This window comes from Eupeodes corollae, chromosome 1 (genome assembly GCF_945859685.1).
Source record: "Eupeodes corollae chromosome 1, idEupCoro1.1, whole genome shotgun sequence".
Classification (NCBI taxonomy): Eukaryota; Metazoa; Arthropoda; class Insecta; order Diptera; family Syrphidae; genus Eupeodes; species Eupeodes corollae.
The window spans coordinates 51378392-51392241 of NC_079147.1; the positions used below are offsets into that span (position 1 = coordinate 51378392).

The 13850-nt window shown below is 34.7% G+C and overlaps 1 protein-coding gene across 1 annotated transcript; it reads right to left on the reverse strand.

Annotated features, from left to right (window-relative positions):
- Positions 1–13473: 13473 nt before the first annotated feature.
- LOC129939075 (protein chibby homolog 1) lies at positions 13474–13803 on the reverse strand. Its single transcript, XM_056046946.1, has one exon. The coding sequence runs from the start codon at positions 13801–13803 to the stop codon at positions 13474–13476; it is 330 nt and encodes a 109-aa protein (XP_055902921.1).
- Positions 13804–13850: the final 47 nt, after the last annotated feature.

A 13850-nucleotide genomic window follows, 5' to 3' on the forward strand; every position in this document is an offset into this window, starting at 1 on the left:
CTAGTTTAAAGTAAGTTATTTTACAATAAGAAATAAAAAAGTCTGATATCTCGAAAATTTTGGATGTTATTTTCACTTTTTTAAAAAAAAAAAATTAAAAACAATTCATAAACAACTGAAGTTCTTGGACTTTTATGCAAAAAATAAATACTTTAACTCTTAGAAACATAATGTAAGGCATAAAAATACATTGAAATTAATGTTTTTTGTTGAAGCATTTCAAACAAAGTGCTGGTTTTCCTTCACAGGTATTGCAGAAAGTTTGACAACTCCTCGTAGCAGTTCGAACAACGTTTTCTGAGTTTGCGGTTGCTTAGGTCTCTTGTTTTGAATTCTTCGAGGGCATGAGAAGAAGAACGTTGGTGCTTCTTTGGTTACACAATGCTTCACAAATTGATTTCCGCAATTCGACAATTTGTATGTTATTTTTGGCCTTTTCCTTGTAAGTTACCAAGGCATTTACAACAGATGTTGACAACAAATATTCGAACGCAATTTTGTGGTACCATCTTACTGTTTTTCTCAACGGAGAGAATTAGCATGGTATTTGGTCAGAGATGTCTATTACTTGTTTGGCGTGGTTATATTCGACTATTACGGTAGGTATCACCTCAAGATCATGCTTTGTGCTCAGCATCAGAACTTCCCGCTTATCTCTCCATTTAGCTACTACCACAGATGTATTTTCCCGTCCGATAATATCTCCTTTCTTTAGCTTCGCCATTGTTACGTCCATCGGATTTCCTTTTCGATTTTTACGCAGGGTTCCAATCAAATGCGTCTTACGGGCAAGGAGAATTCTTGCTAAAGCGACAGAAGTATACAAATTGTCAGTCGCTATAGTTCTGCCTTTGTCCAGATAGCACTCCGCTAAATCTATAACTATTTGGGTACTATGCAATTTTGATTCCGATGCTACACCTCTTTGATTGAAACCGTTATTTTTTCCAGCATATAGGGAACTTGTAAAAGTGTAACCAGTAGGGTCACATAATTTGTAGATTTTGACCGCGTATTTGTGCGACTTACCAGGATTATATTGGCGGAACTGAAACCTTCCGCGCCAGGGTATCATCGATTCATCCACGACGAGTACCTCACCAGGAGAATTTACAAAATTTTTTTCCAATATATCCAGGAGGTCGCTGACTTTACCCAGACGATTGTGACGTCCGTATCGACCCATCTCTTCAGCCGTGAATTCCGCGTTATTGTTCTGCTGGCCAAAGTATTTTGAGCATTTTGATTTGTGTTTTAAACAATCAGCTCATAAACTTCTTGACTTACCATAAGAGAAAAAAAGTCATAGGGTTCTTTTCAATCACTGAAATCTACAACAGACTCTGAAGTCTCCTCAAAATGAAAATTGTTCAACGATCTTCCATGAACAGGTGTCCAAATATCAGCAATAGACACCTCCTGTTCATCTTCATCCGAATCAGTTTCAGATGGTACCATTGCGTTGGAGTCACTGGAAGGTTCATTGGAATCGGTTGGCATATACTCATCATCTGAGTCCGATCCTTCAAAGCCCACATCGCTTTGTTCATTTGAGGCTGCGTTAGCAGAAGAAGAACCGTAAAATCTTTTAGAATCCATTTTTCAAATCCTAAAAGACATACAAAATTATCAAAAACAAAAATAAAACAGTAAGACCACCGGTGGGTCATGTGGCATTGTACACATCAATATAATTGTCAAGTGCCACATGACCCACCGTTGGTCATGGTACAAAAACACTGAATAACGGCACAATTTCACTTGAAAAACTATAAAACACATAAAACAAGCACTAAAATACACTTAACCACAGAAAAACACAGTTGGCACTTTAATAATATTTTTTAACTTGTACGTGGGCATTCAACGTGTTCGAAAAAAATTTTGAATGAATTGGTAAATTTAACAACTTCATCTTCAAGACTTGTTTGGTTTTATGAGTAATCCAATTCAAAAGGAACATGAAGAAATTGTTTTCACATAAGAAAAAAACAAATACGCTTGTATTAAGAATAAACATCCCTTTATAAAATATTGATTTCGTAATAAATATTTTTTATAGTTTCCCAAAAATTGCTTTTTTTCTAGAAAGACAAAAGTAAAGTTTTAAATTTTGATTCAATTCTCTTTGTCAAATTCATACAGATCTGGAAATTTTTTTCAATTGGTTTCCATTCACCACAAAATAAATCAATTTTTGACGGAAATCTGGAATTTTCCAATGGAATTACCGCATTTGATTGAAAGCAACCATAGATGTCGAATCTATCAAAATCGAACAAACGTTGGATGCAGTATTTTTTGTTTAGATTTTGGTCAAAATTGATCTTTTTTCGTGGAGCTTGGAACATGATTGGAATTGTTTTTTATTAGAGTTACTTCGGGTACGAATTAAAAAATTCGGTAGAACCGTCAAATTTCTAGCTAAACATTTTAAAAATTCTATATGAAATGAGATCTGACATAAATGAAACAAATTTGGAACAATTAATTAATTACCAACAAACCTATACACATATTACAATTCTTATGTTTTGTTTATTTATATTATATAATGTCTAAAAAATAAATCCAAAAACTGGGTTTCAGCTCCTGTTTTTAACTTAAAACGTCTAAAAGTTTTGGACAAGTTTATTAAATTTGTTGACAGTTTGTCCAAAAAGTCTGCAAAATTCTCGAAACTTAATATTTATCAAAAATCTAATTATTATTAGGGGAGTTTTATTGCTCGTCACTTACGTCTTTCTCGAAATATTTATTTACAACATTCTTTACAAAGTCCAGAATCAGAGGTTTTGTTTTCCTTTGGGAACAGAATACTTATCAAATAGAGACAATCTTCACAACTTGATTCGTTTGCAGACGAAAAGGATGATTTCGTTTAAAATTGCTTTCAAATTTAGTTAGTTTCGTTTTTTTAGTAGCAAAATAAATTAAAAAGAAAAGCTTGTATCTGGTGCACGTTGGAGTAAATCTACCGAAAAATCGAGATCTGTAGGTACGATATTCAATCCAAAATAAATCAATTTATTTTGCTTCATAGAATGAATTTTATGGTTTGACAGATCTAGATCAAAAATAAATTGATTTATTTTAGCCATGGAAAACCCATTACTTTTGTATACATTAAGTTTGACAATTAGGACAAAATACATTTAAGTACGTCATCACCACAATGGACATTTTTCCGATTTTGAGGTCACATGAGTGATAAATTGAAAAATCAGAAAAACCGATTCATTCCAAAAATGTGTTTGCAAGACGTTTTAATTTCAGCATTCTGTTTGCCAAACGCATTTTAAGCTTTTTTAAATTAATTTTTCAAACAATGACTCCGATAGGTTTTTTCCTGTAAGGTATGCCCAAAATAACGATATACCAGAACATCATAATTTGTTTTGACATTAGAAAAAAACAAATAAAAATAATTGATTTATTAATAAATATTTTTTTTATATATAGTTTCGCCAAAACTGCTTTCTTTCTAGAAAGACTAAAGTAAAGTTTTAAATTTTGATTCATTTCTTTTTGTCAAATTCATACAGAGCTGGAAATTTGACAGCTCTACCGCACTTGTTACACGTACATTTCAATTGTATTCCATGCGCCACAAAATAAATCAATTCTGGAAAGAAATCTTCAATTTTCCAATGGAATTTCCGCATTTGATTGAACGCAACCATAGATGTTGAATCTATCAAAATCGAAAAAAAAACGTTGGATCCAGTATTTTTAGTTTACATTTTCGTGAAAATATTTTTGTATTAGCGTTACTTTGGGTACGAGTTAAAAAATTCGGTAGAGCTGTCAAATTTCTTGCTAAACATTTTAAAAATTCTATATGATTTGAAATCTAAGATAAATGAAACAAATTTGGAACTTCTGTGCATGATTCTCACTTACTTCTGTCTCGGAATATTTATTTACAACGTCCAGAATCCCAGCTTTTGTTTTCCTTTGGGAACGGAATACTTATCAAATCGAGAAAATCTTCACAACTTGATTCGTTTGCAGACGAAAAGGATGAAGTTGATGGATCTTCTAAGGCCGCGGCCACGCAGTAAGCGGCTGAGCGGCTGAGCGGAAAAAAAAATATAAAACATATGAAATCACATAGGAGCGGCCACGCAATGAGCGAGCGGCGAAACAAAATTCTGAGCGGCTAAGCGGCGCCGCTCAGCAACCAAACCTGTTTTAATGCTAAGCGGCGCCGCTCAGCAACCAAACCTGTTTTCTGGAGCAATAGCAATAGCAATTCTTTGTTTTATTAATCTAGGACGCACTTTTTCAAGCAGCAAATCAAAAGATTCGATAGACATACGTAGATATTGCCAGATTCTATCTGGAAATTTTCGTAGATTTAAAAATAAATGATTAAATTCTTCAAACTCCGATCTTAATTGATTAATCGGATGAACACCAAATCGTCTCTTTTTTGTATACGTTTAAGTAATTTGTACACAAACAAACGATTTTCCGCCAGTAAAATACGGCGAACTGTTCTTGACAACGGAATTTTAACTACTAATCGCTCAAAAGCAGTCGCTCAGTGCCTGGCCATACGTCGCAAGAGTTGCCGCTCAGCCGCTTAGTGCATGGCCATACGTCGCTTAGAGTTGCCGCTCAGCCGCTTGCCGCTCAGCCGCTTAGCCGCTCAGCCGCTTACTGCGTGGCCGAGGCCTAAGTCGTTTAAAATTACCTCCAAGTTTTGTTTATTTTGTCTGTTTAGTAGCAAACTTTTTCTAATTTATTTAAAAATAAAAAGAAAAGATTTATTTGGTGCAAAGAGGCGTAAATCTACCGAAACTGAAAAATCCAGATCTGCAGATAAGATCTTCAATCTAAAATACATCAATTTATTTCGCTCCATAGAATGCAAAAGCAGAGAAATTTTATAATTTGACAGATCTAGATCAAAAATAAATTTATTTATTTTAGCCATGGAAAACCCCATTACTTTTTTATACATTAAGTTTGACAATTTGGACAAAATACATTTAAGTACGTCATTACCACAATTGACATTTTGTACGTGTTTTTCGAACAGGGAGTATAATTTGTCGGTGTTACAAATCATACATCAAATGTCAAACAAAAATTGTTCCTAGGCAAAGAAAAGAACAAATCTTAAAATTAAAAAATACTCACCCTGTGTTTATATAATCTATGTCATTATATCGAATATTGATTGTTTAATAATAAAAAAAAATCGTACCAGAAGTTGATCACCTCAAGATTGTGATCTGTTAATTGTTTAGCTGTGGTTTTGCCTTTTTTAAAGTGATCTCTAAGCAAATTAAAAACAAAACAAAACAAAATTCAAAACAGAAATAATAATTATTTACATTACCGAATGGGGGCGAACTTGTGCTTGGATTTTGAATACGTATACATTTATGTAAATATGTAATAATAGTTTATAATTAATTTACTTTTTTTTAGCTGCAAACAAGTCTATAGATCTTAAAGATTCATAGAGTTATTTAGTTGATTACTTTCCTCAAGCCATATTTGGTTAAAAGAAAACTACTTTTAATAAACAGTTGTTTCAGTATTTTGTTTTCAATTTATGATGAATACAGAAAAGTGGGTTGGTGCAGAGATGTATAGTACCTTCGGTCTTGTAGTAGGTAGAATAAGAATATTAATTAAAATATTACTTTGTGATTCAGTAGTGATATTTTAAGAAATTTCAAGCTTTGGTTTTAGTTGTGGGGATTTTCATTGGTAAAATTAATTGTTGATTTTTTGTATAGGAATTTCCAATTATATATTTCATTTTAATATTTTCAGAAACTTTTGTATATATTTATAAACGGTGATTTTTTAAGAGCTTGAGAACTTTTAAAAAAAAAAAAAACGCACAACATTTGCAAAATCTCATCGATTCTTTATTTGAAACGTTAGATTGGTCCATGACATTTTTTTTTGAAGATAATTTCATTTAAATGTTGACCGCGGCTGCGTCTTAGGTGGTCCATTCGGAAAGTCCAATTTTGGGTAACTTTTTCGAGCATTTCGGCCGGAATAGCCCGAATTTCTTCGGAAATGTTGTCTTCCAAAGCTGGAATAGTTGCTGGCTTATTTGTGTAGACTTCAGACTTGACGTAGCCCCACAAAAAATAGTCTAAAGGCGTCAAATCGCATGATCTTGGTGGCCAACTTACCGGTCCATTCCTTTAGATGAATTGTTCTCCGAAGTTTTCCCTCAAAATGGCCATAGAATCGCGAGCTGTGTGGCATGTAGCGCCATCTTGTTGAAACCACATGTCAACCAAGTTCAGTTCTTCCATTTTTGGCAACAAAAAGTTAGTTAGCATTGAACGATAGCGATCGCGATTCACCGTAACGTTGCGTCCAACAGCATCTTTGAAAAAATACGGTCCAATGATTCCACCAGCGTATACAAACCACACCAAACAGTGCATTTTTCGGGATGCATGGGCAGTTCTTGAACGGCTTCTGGTTGCTCTTCACTCCAAATGCAGCAATTTTGCTTATTTACGTAGCCATTCAACCAGAAATGAGCCTCATCGCTGAACAAAATTTGTCGATAAAAAAGCGGATTTTCTGCCAACTTTTCTAGGGCCCATTCACTGAAAATTCGACGTTGTGGCAGATCGTTCGGCTTCAGTTCTTGCACGAGCTGTATTTTATACGGTTTTACACCAAGATCTTTGCGTAAAATCTTCCATGTGGTCGAATAACACAAACCCAATTGCTGCGAACGGCGACGAATCGACATTTCACGGTCTTCAGCAACACTCTCAGAAACAGACGCAATATTCTCTTCTGTACTCACTGTACGCATTCGTGTGGTTGGTTTAATGTCCAATAAAGTAAACTGAGTGCGAAACTTGGTCACAATCGCATTAATTGTTTGCTCACTTGGTCGATTATGTAGACCATAAATCGACATTTCGAACCGAACACTGATTTTGGTAATAAAATTCAATGATTTGCAAGCGTTGCTCGTTAGTAAGTCTATTCATGATGAAATGTCAAAGCATACTGAGCATCTTTCTCTTTGACACCATGTCTGAAATCCCGCGTGATCTGTCAAATACTAATGCATGAAAATCCTAACCTCAAAAAAATCACCCTTTATTGTTCGTGCACTAAAGGGGTTATGAATAATGTTAAAAAAATTTCGAGCAATTAGGAAAGGAGGATAGGATTAGAAAGGAGAAACCAATGCACATTGATTTTGTCTGTCTGTACATTAAGCCTGGTAAAGCATTCCACATTCGTGTTGTGCGGCTAAAGAAAGAATCTCTGTACTAAACAGTACATCCAAAATTGGGCTCAAGGGTAAACTGATAGGCGTTCCTAGCAGTACGGGTATTACGGTTGAATTGTTTATAAAAATAACGATAAAACAATGACTGGCATGAGACCTTGTGGCGTTATTAGAGCACCAGCCCAAATATGAGAGTTATGCTTAAATTTTGGACGAATAAAAGCTTTGTAAAGAAAAAGTAAAATCTCCTTGCACCTAAACAATTGACAGTATTTTTGGCGATGTCAAAAATGTTATCACTCCACAACAAGTGGATTGTGATGCACATGACTAGGAGTGATAGTTGTTCAATCCCCTCGATGCAAGTACCACTCATAAAAATTGGCATTAGGGGAGGGTTACACTTTTGCGACAGAAGATAGCGTTGAGTTTTCGAAGCATTAAATTCTACACGGTTTTTCCTAGCCATAACTCTTATCTCCTTTACTATACACCATATGATCTTGGATTGGAAAGTATCCAAAGAACACTCATTTCATAGATACATCCAGTTCAATATCAATGTGGATGAAAACTCTAGTCCATTGAATTTTCGAAACTATCGGAAAATTGACTGGGCTTCATACAGGAACTTATTACAAAGTTTACTAAAACCTGAACTATCTAGTCCTTCCTCTGACGCTAACGAACTTGACAGAAAGTCAATGACCTCGCACCACCTCAGCTATGAACAGATCGCTAGAAATTGCTTGGCCACTTATACTCATAAGAAGAAAGAAGCACGATAGAAGAAACTTCTGAAGGCTCCAGGTTACGGAAAAACTAAACCAAGCTGCTTAAAAATGTAGACGGCTCCTGGACAAATTCATGTAATGAATCGCTGAACTTACTATTGGACACTCACTTTCCTGGTACTTTTCTTACCGAAACTTGCCACAAATATATACGTTCATTTAAGTCTGCAGGACCAGATGGAATAATACCAGCCGAGCTACAAAAGACTTCTGAAATAATTTTGACATTTCTCGACGTTTCAAGGTCCCTAAAGTCGAAATAAAAGATTTTTAGAAAGATGTTTGTGCGTGCGTGTGTACGTACGTTCGTGACGTTTTTTCGTCGTCCATAGCTCAAAAACCAAAAGTGATATCGAAACGGGACCAAGTCCCTTGTTAGTGACGAAGGTCATCTTCAATTCAATAAAAAACAAAAAGTCAGCAGGAGTCGATGGTATATCCAACGTTGACTAAGACGTTTACCGATGGAAGCAGTTGACATTAACACCACGCTCTTCAATAATGCACTGAATAATGGAAAGGACAACTCCAACACGTCAAATCTTCGATAAGTCTTCTTCCGAGCATCAGCAAAGTTTTCCAAAAGATTATCAATAGGGCTCTGACTAAGTTGGCTGCGGACAACAAAATAATTCCGGATAAACAGTTCAGGCTCATGGCGGGTCATGAGCATGACACAATTCATGCTGCGTCTAAACTCGTTTCTGATATCCAATGAAATAAATCAAAACAACAATGCACAGGTGCTGTTCTGGTTGATTTGGAAAAGGCCTTTGACACCGTATGGTTAGAGGGTCTTTACCTAAAATTGAGCAGGCTTGGCATAAGCAAGCCATTGTTGTATATACTTTATGATATGCTTAACGGTAGAAAGTTTGTTGTCAAAAGTGGCAATGTGACTTCCACCACAACATTCTCAATTAAAAATGGTCTTCAACAGGGAGCGGTGAATTCGCCGATTCTCTTCAGCATTTACACCAGCGATCTGATAGGTAGTCTTACAAAGGCAATTGCGTACGCCGACGATCTAATTGCGTACAGAACGGCCCGAAAGGTTGAGGTTATTAGAATTCTCTTGCAGCGTGATTTCGACAAGATTCAGCGATATTGCGACGACTGGAAACTGAAAATAAATGTCCAGAAGTCAGAGACAATTCTGTTCCGGACTCCGTTGGCCGGGGCCACGAGGGATACGTGCAAGAATTGGCGCAAGATAGTCATCGTTGATCTTCACGGGCGGCCATTAGCGAGCAAAAGTGTAGTGTAGTGACCAGGGCCAGAGGAGCTTTCGCTCTGACGAAACGGCTGTTTTTTAGCAGTCGGCTTGACCCCAGAGTGAAGGTAATTTGCTACATGGCCCTCATACGGCCAATGATCGTTTATGGTTGTCCTGTGTGGTTCAACGTTGCCCCTTCCCTTCGGGTGTTCAAGCGGCAGTGTTTACGACGCTGTACCGGCTTATTTCAAACAGCCGAGTCTTCTTATGTGCATTAATATTCTAAAGAGGTCCTATACAACGGGGCTCGAATCAACAGAATTGACAATTTCGTGATAAAACTCGTTCGAGGTCACATTGCAAGAGCTATGTCTTCGACCAACAATTTAATTTTCGGGGCGTTCTATCCGATCGACGAGTATTTTGAAAGTGCACGCTTGAGCGGCTTCATTCCATCAGAGACATTTTTCTTTTTAGACAAATGCTGTCTGATACAGGATAGATTGGCAGTTCCGTTAATCTACCACGTAAGACGAAGAACCGTGGATAGGCGACTCCAGTACAATCGGGACGTCATGGCACAAGGCGTAGCGGAGCTCCTTCAGTTCAGTAGGGCTGTGTCCGAACTGATAGGGTGAAGCAGGAGAACCAGTTTTGGTGGCTTCAATCGGCACTTGATAGTGGGTAGTCGGGATGGGGTTTTAAGCCTTGGCCGGCTTACATACTTGTTTTATAGTTTTAGAGTTTAGTTTTAAGCAGAATAGGCGTAGTGGCACAACAAAAAAAAATACAACAAAAAAAAATAAAAAAAAAAAAAAAACATGGAATATAAAAAAAAAGACAATGAAATATAAAAAAAAACGTTAGATTTGCTGCTGTGGTTTTTCTAGCTTTAAGTAGTTTATAGGTAGAATAGGTAGTTTAAGTTAGTTTTAAGTTTAAGGACCTTATTTTAAGTAGTTTTTAAGTAAAAATAAAAAGGATATTGATATTAGTTTTTTAAATTTTCTAATTAATACAAAAATAAATTAAAATGAATTGAAGTTAAAATAGATCTTAGGCCGAAAAGCATTAGTAGTGTTATAGTTAAACTTAGAGTGTCCGTATGGGACAATTAAGTAAGTTGTAAGTTATGGATAATAAGGCTAGTTTTATGAATATTTGTCTAGCTTTAAGAAAGGTTTAAGAATGAATTAATAAAAATTAATTTAAAAAAAAAGAAGTGATATCGACTTCAAATAAATTTTGTTATACAGATAATAGTGCAGAAAGATGCAGAAAGGGATCTCAAGAAAATTGCGTGAGAGATTTTTTTTAATATAGCAGTTTAAAAAAAGATGACAATTTTGGTTAACCCTTAATATCTCATGAGCCAAAAACGCAAGAGGTATGAGTTTATTTTATTTTATATAATATATTGTAACGTGATACCAAACAAGTATATTTAAAAAAAAATCAAATTAACGTTTTTTTATAAATCAAAAAAACTGAAAAACAAATTTGTCACTTCGAAAATTTTACTAACACAAAATGATTTTATCTCCAAAAAAATTGTGTGCAACGAAAAATAACGAGATAAATTGAATTGAAAGTTTTTTTTTACAAAAAATAAAATTCTAAACAAAAAAATTTATAAAAGTTTGTACAAATTTACTTTCGACTCAAGTATCTTTTCAAAACCTTGAGATATTGGCTTTAAACTTCTTTTATCTTTTAAGAAATATTGTTGTCAACAATCAGTAAAATTGTGAGGAAAATCTAATAAACAGTTTTTTTACAAAAAATAAAAACCTAACAAAAAAAAAACAATACTTGGAAAAAATGTACTTTCGACGCAAATAGCTTTACAAAAATTAAAAATACTGTTTCAAGATCTTTTTATTTCACAGAAAATATTGTTTTCGATATTCAGTAGTTTTTTTTATAAAAATCCAACAGTCCGTTTTTTCATAAAAAAATAGTACTCAAATTTGGTGAAAATTGATGTTCGGTTCTTGATATCTCTCAAATTAATTTCATTTATCCAATTTGTAAAATTTAAGAAATGCTACTAAAACTGGTAAAAATGTGTTTTCGACAAAAAATCTATTTAACAAAACTAGATTTTCAAAATAAACTATTTCATTATATGAAAAATATAGTTGGTAATTTTAAAATTTGTAAGAATAATTCAACTAACAACTTTTTAAACCCAACACAAAAAACCACAATCGTTTAAGTAAGACAAATAGACAGGCGGGATGGCAAGTCATTAGTGTGGGTCGCATCCCAGCCTCTTTTTTTTCAAATTCACATAACCTTTGCCATTCTTTTCCATCGCGAGTAGGTGGCCCAAGTGAGTTGAGGATTGTAGGAAATTGGTCCCAATATTCCTTTTTTTTAAGAACCAAACTCTTCTACACCTCTCGCTAGATTCGGGTTTGATTTTAGTGCTCTTGCAGCTGAATAAAAATGCATTGATTAATGTTATTTTTTAAAAGATATTATATATACATATCTTTATGTACTTACATTGTTTTATTTTTTGTTAAGTCATAAACAATAAGTTTCTATGTTATTAATTTTCTGAAATTTAAAGACGTTTTTATTTATAAAACAAATAGTAAATGTAACAAAATTATTTTATATTTAAGATGGCTGACATTCATGTCCTCCTTCGTTTAAATTATAAAGCCGACTATTCTTCTTTCTTCGTATCCGTAGGACATATAAAAGTAGGTGGTTTGGCGTTGCCAACAATTTTCAAACATATTTTTACATAAGCTTCGACATTTGTTTGTTCATAACTCTTAACGTTGGTTGTTAGTACCCGTAGCATGATGGTTATTGCGTAGGATTGTCATGCCAGTGGTCTTGGGTTCAATCCCTGCCTGTGCCATCTAAAATTTATTTCACGGGTATTGCCTCTTGCGACAATTTAACAAATTCATCAAGAGTAATTCTTGTCATAAAAAGTGCTTTCTCGAATTAGCTGTTCAGATTCGGCTTAAAACCGTAGGTCCCCTCCAAACCTGACATTACTCGCACACAGAAAAGGTTAAAAGTTGTAGGTCACTAGGCCTTAGTTATCAACGGACTTTTGCGACACCTAATTTATTCATTCAACACTAAACTTTTAATCTACCAATTTTACCGAAAACGAATTCTAATTCAAAAGATAACAAACTATGAAAATGTCCTAGAAATTGTAACAGTTGCTTTAGGGTTGAATAATATTGCTATGTGAAGGTAACGACATCAGCACTCGAAAGCTGATATATCTATAACTCCTTACGAACGTTGTCTGTACCTGCGCAGAACTCAACAAACTTAATATCTATCTGACCACAGCACTCAACACGCCGTAATTTTTATTCAATGAGATGGTTATGGCAAGCAAACTACGACAATATTTTGAACACCTTTCTTAACGTAGGTAAATACTTACTAACTTAAGTTGGTACAGTCCTCTGTGAACTAGGGCCTCACAAAACAAACTTCTGAATCGAGGTCGGTCTCTACCTAAATTTCTCCAGTTGGGCCCTCCAAGTTGGGTAAGGTAACTCTCCACTTGTACGCTCCACCTGATCAGTGGCCTTTTTCTACTATGGATTCGAAGACTTTCCGGGCCGGAGAATTAGTTTCCATGTTCTCTACGTTATCAAGCCAGTCTATGCATACGGGACAATAGATCACGCGAAATACTTTTCTCTCGAAATGACCCAAGGTTCTTTCATCCGGTTTTGCCACAGTCTATAGCTCGAGAGGATTTTACTACTCAATTCCTTTCTTAGCGCAAGAGAACAACGGTTATCAAGAGTAATTCTTCTTTTGATCTCAGCACTGGTATAATTTTCTGTGTCCATAGCGAAGCCTAGGTAGACAAAGTCCTTAACTACTTCAAACTTAGGTTTGTCGATGGTGACCTTATGACCGAATGTGTAGGTACTTTCTTGATTACAGCATTTACTTTGTTTTGCACCTATTAACCGTTAAACCCATTTTTGCCGTCTCTATCTCAATACTCACTAACTTTGCCATCACGCTGAGTTCTTATGATTTTTAAATAGTTCCCTTTTTTTAATAAAAGTTGTCGTATAAAAACATGAGAATGTTTTTTCCGGTCTTAAACAAAAAAAGTATAACTCAATTCATGATTCTTAATTAATTTATTTAAAAAATATCTTAAAATGCTATAAATCACCATTTAATTACTAGAACTAGAAAATCCTTTAAACTAATCACTAGACTTTATCATCTCCTTGAAGTTTATTCAATTCAAGGACATTTTGTGTTAATAAATCCATCAGAATTTCCACCTTAACTTTATTTAAATTATTTTCTCCTTCCAAACGTTTTATCTTCCGGTTCATTTCAGTTAAATCATCGATATCACCTTTCTTGTTCGAATGTATCCATATTCCATCAAGAAATTTGAGTTCCTTATTGCCCAGAGTCAGAGAGATATTTTTATATTCATCCAAATCTTCGGCAACTGGTGGACATCCAATATTACAGCGGCCAGTCCTTACTGGAGTGGGTTTGGATTCATATTTCTTATTGAACAAAGGCATGTTTTTTTTTTTAGATTTCTATTTAATTTATTAAATAATATTCCGAA

What these genes read in the sequence shown, in the direction of transcription:
- LOC129939075 (XM_056046946.1), bottom strand. Translation starts at nt 13,803, where the DNA reads ATGCCTTTGTTCAATAAGAAATATGAATCCAAACCCACTCCAGTAAGG.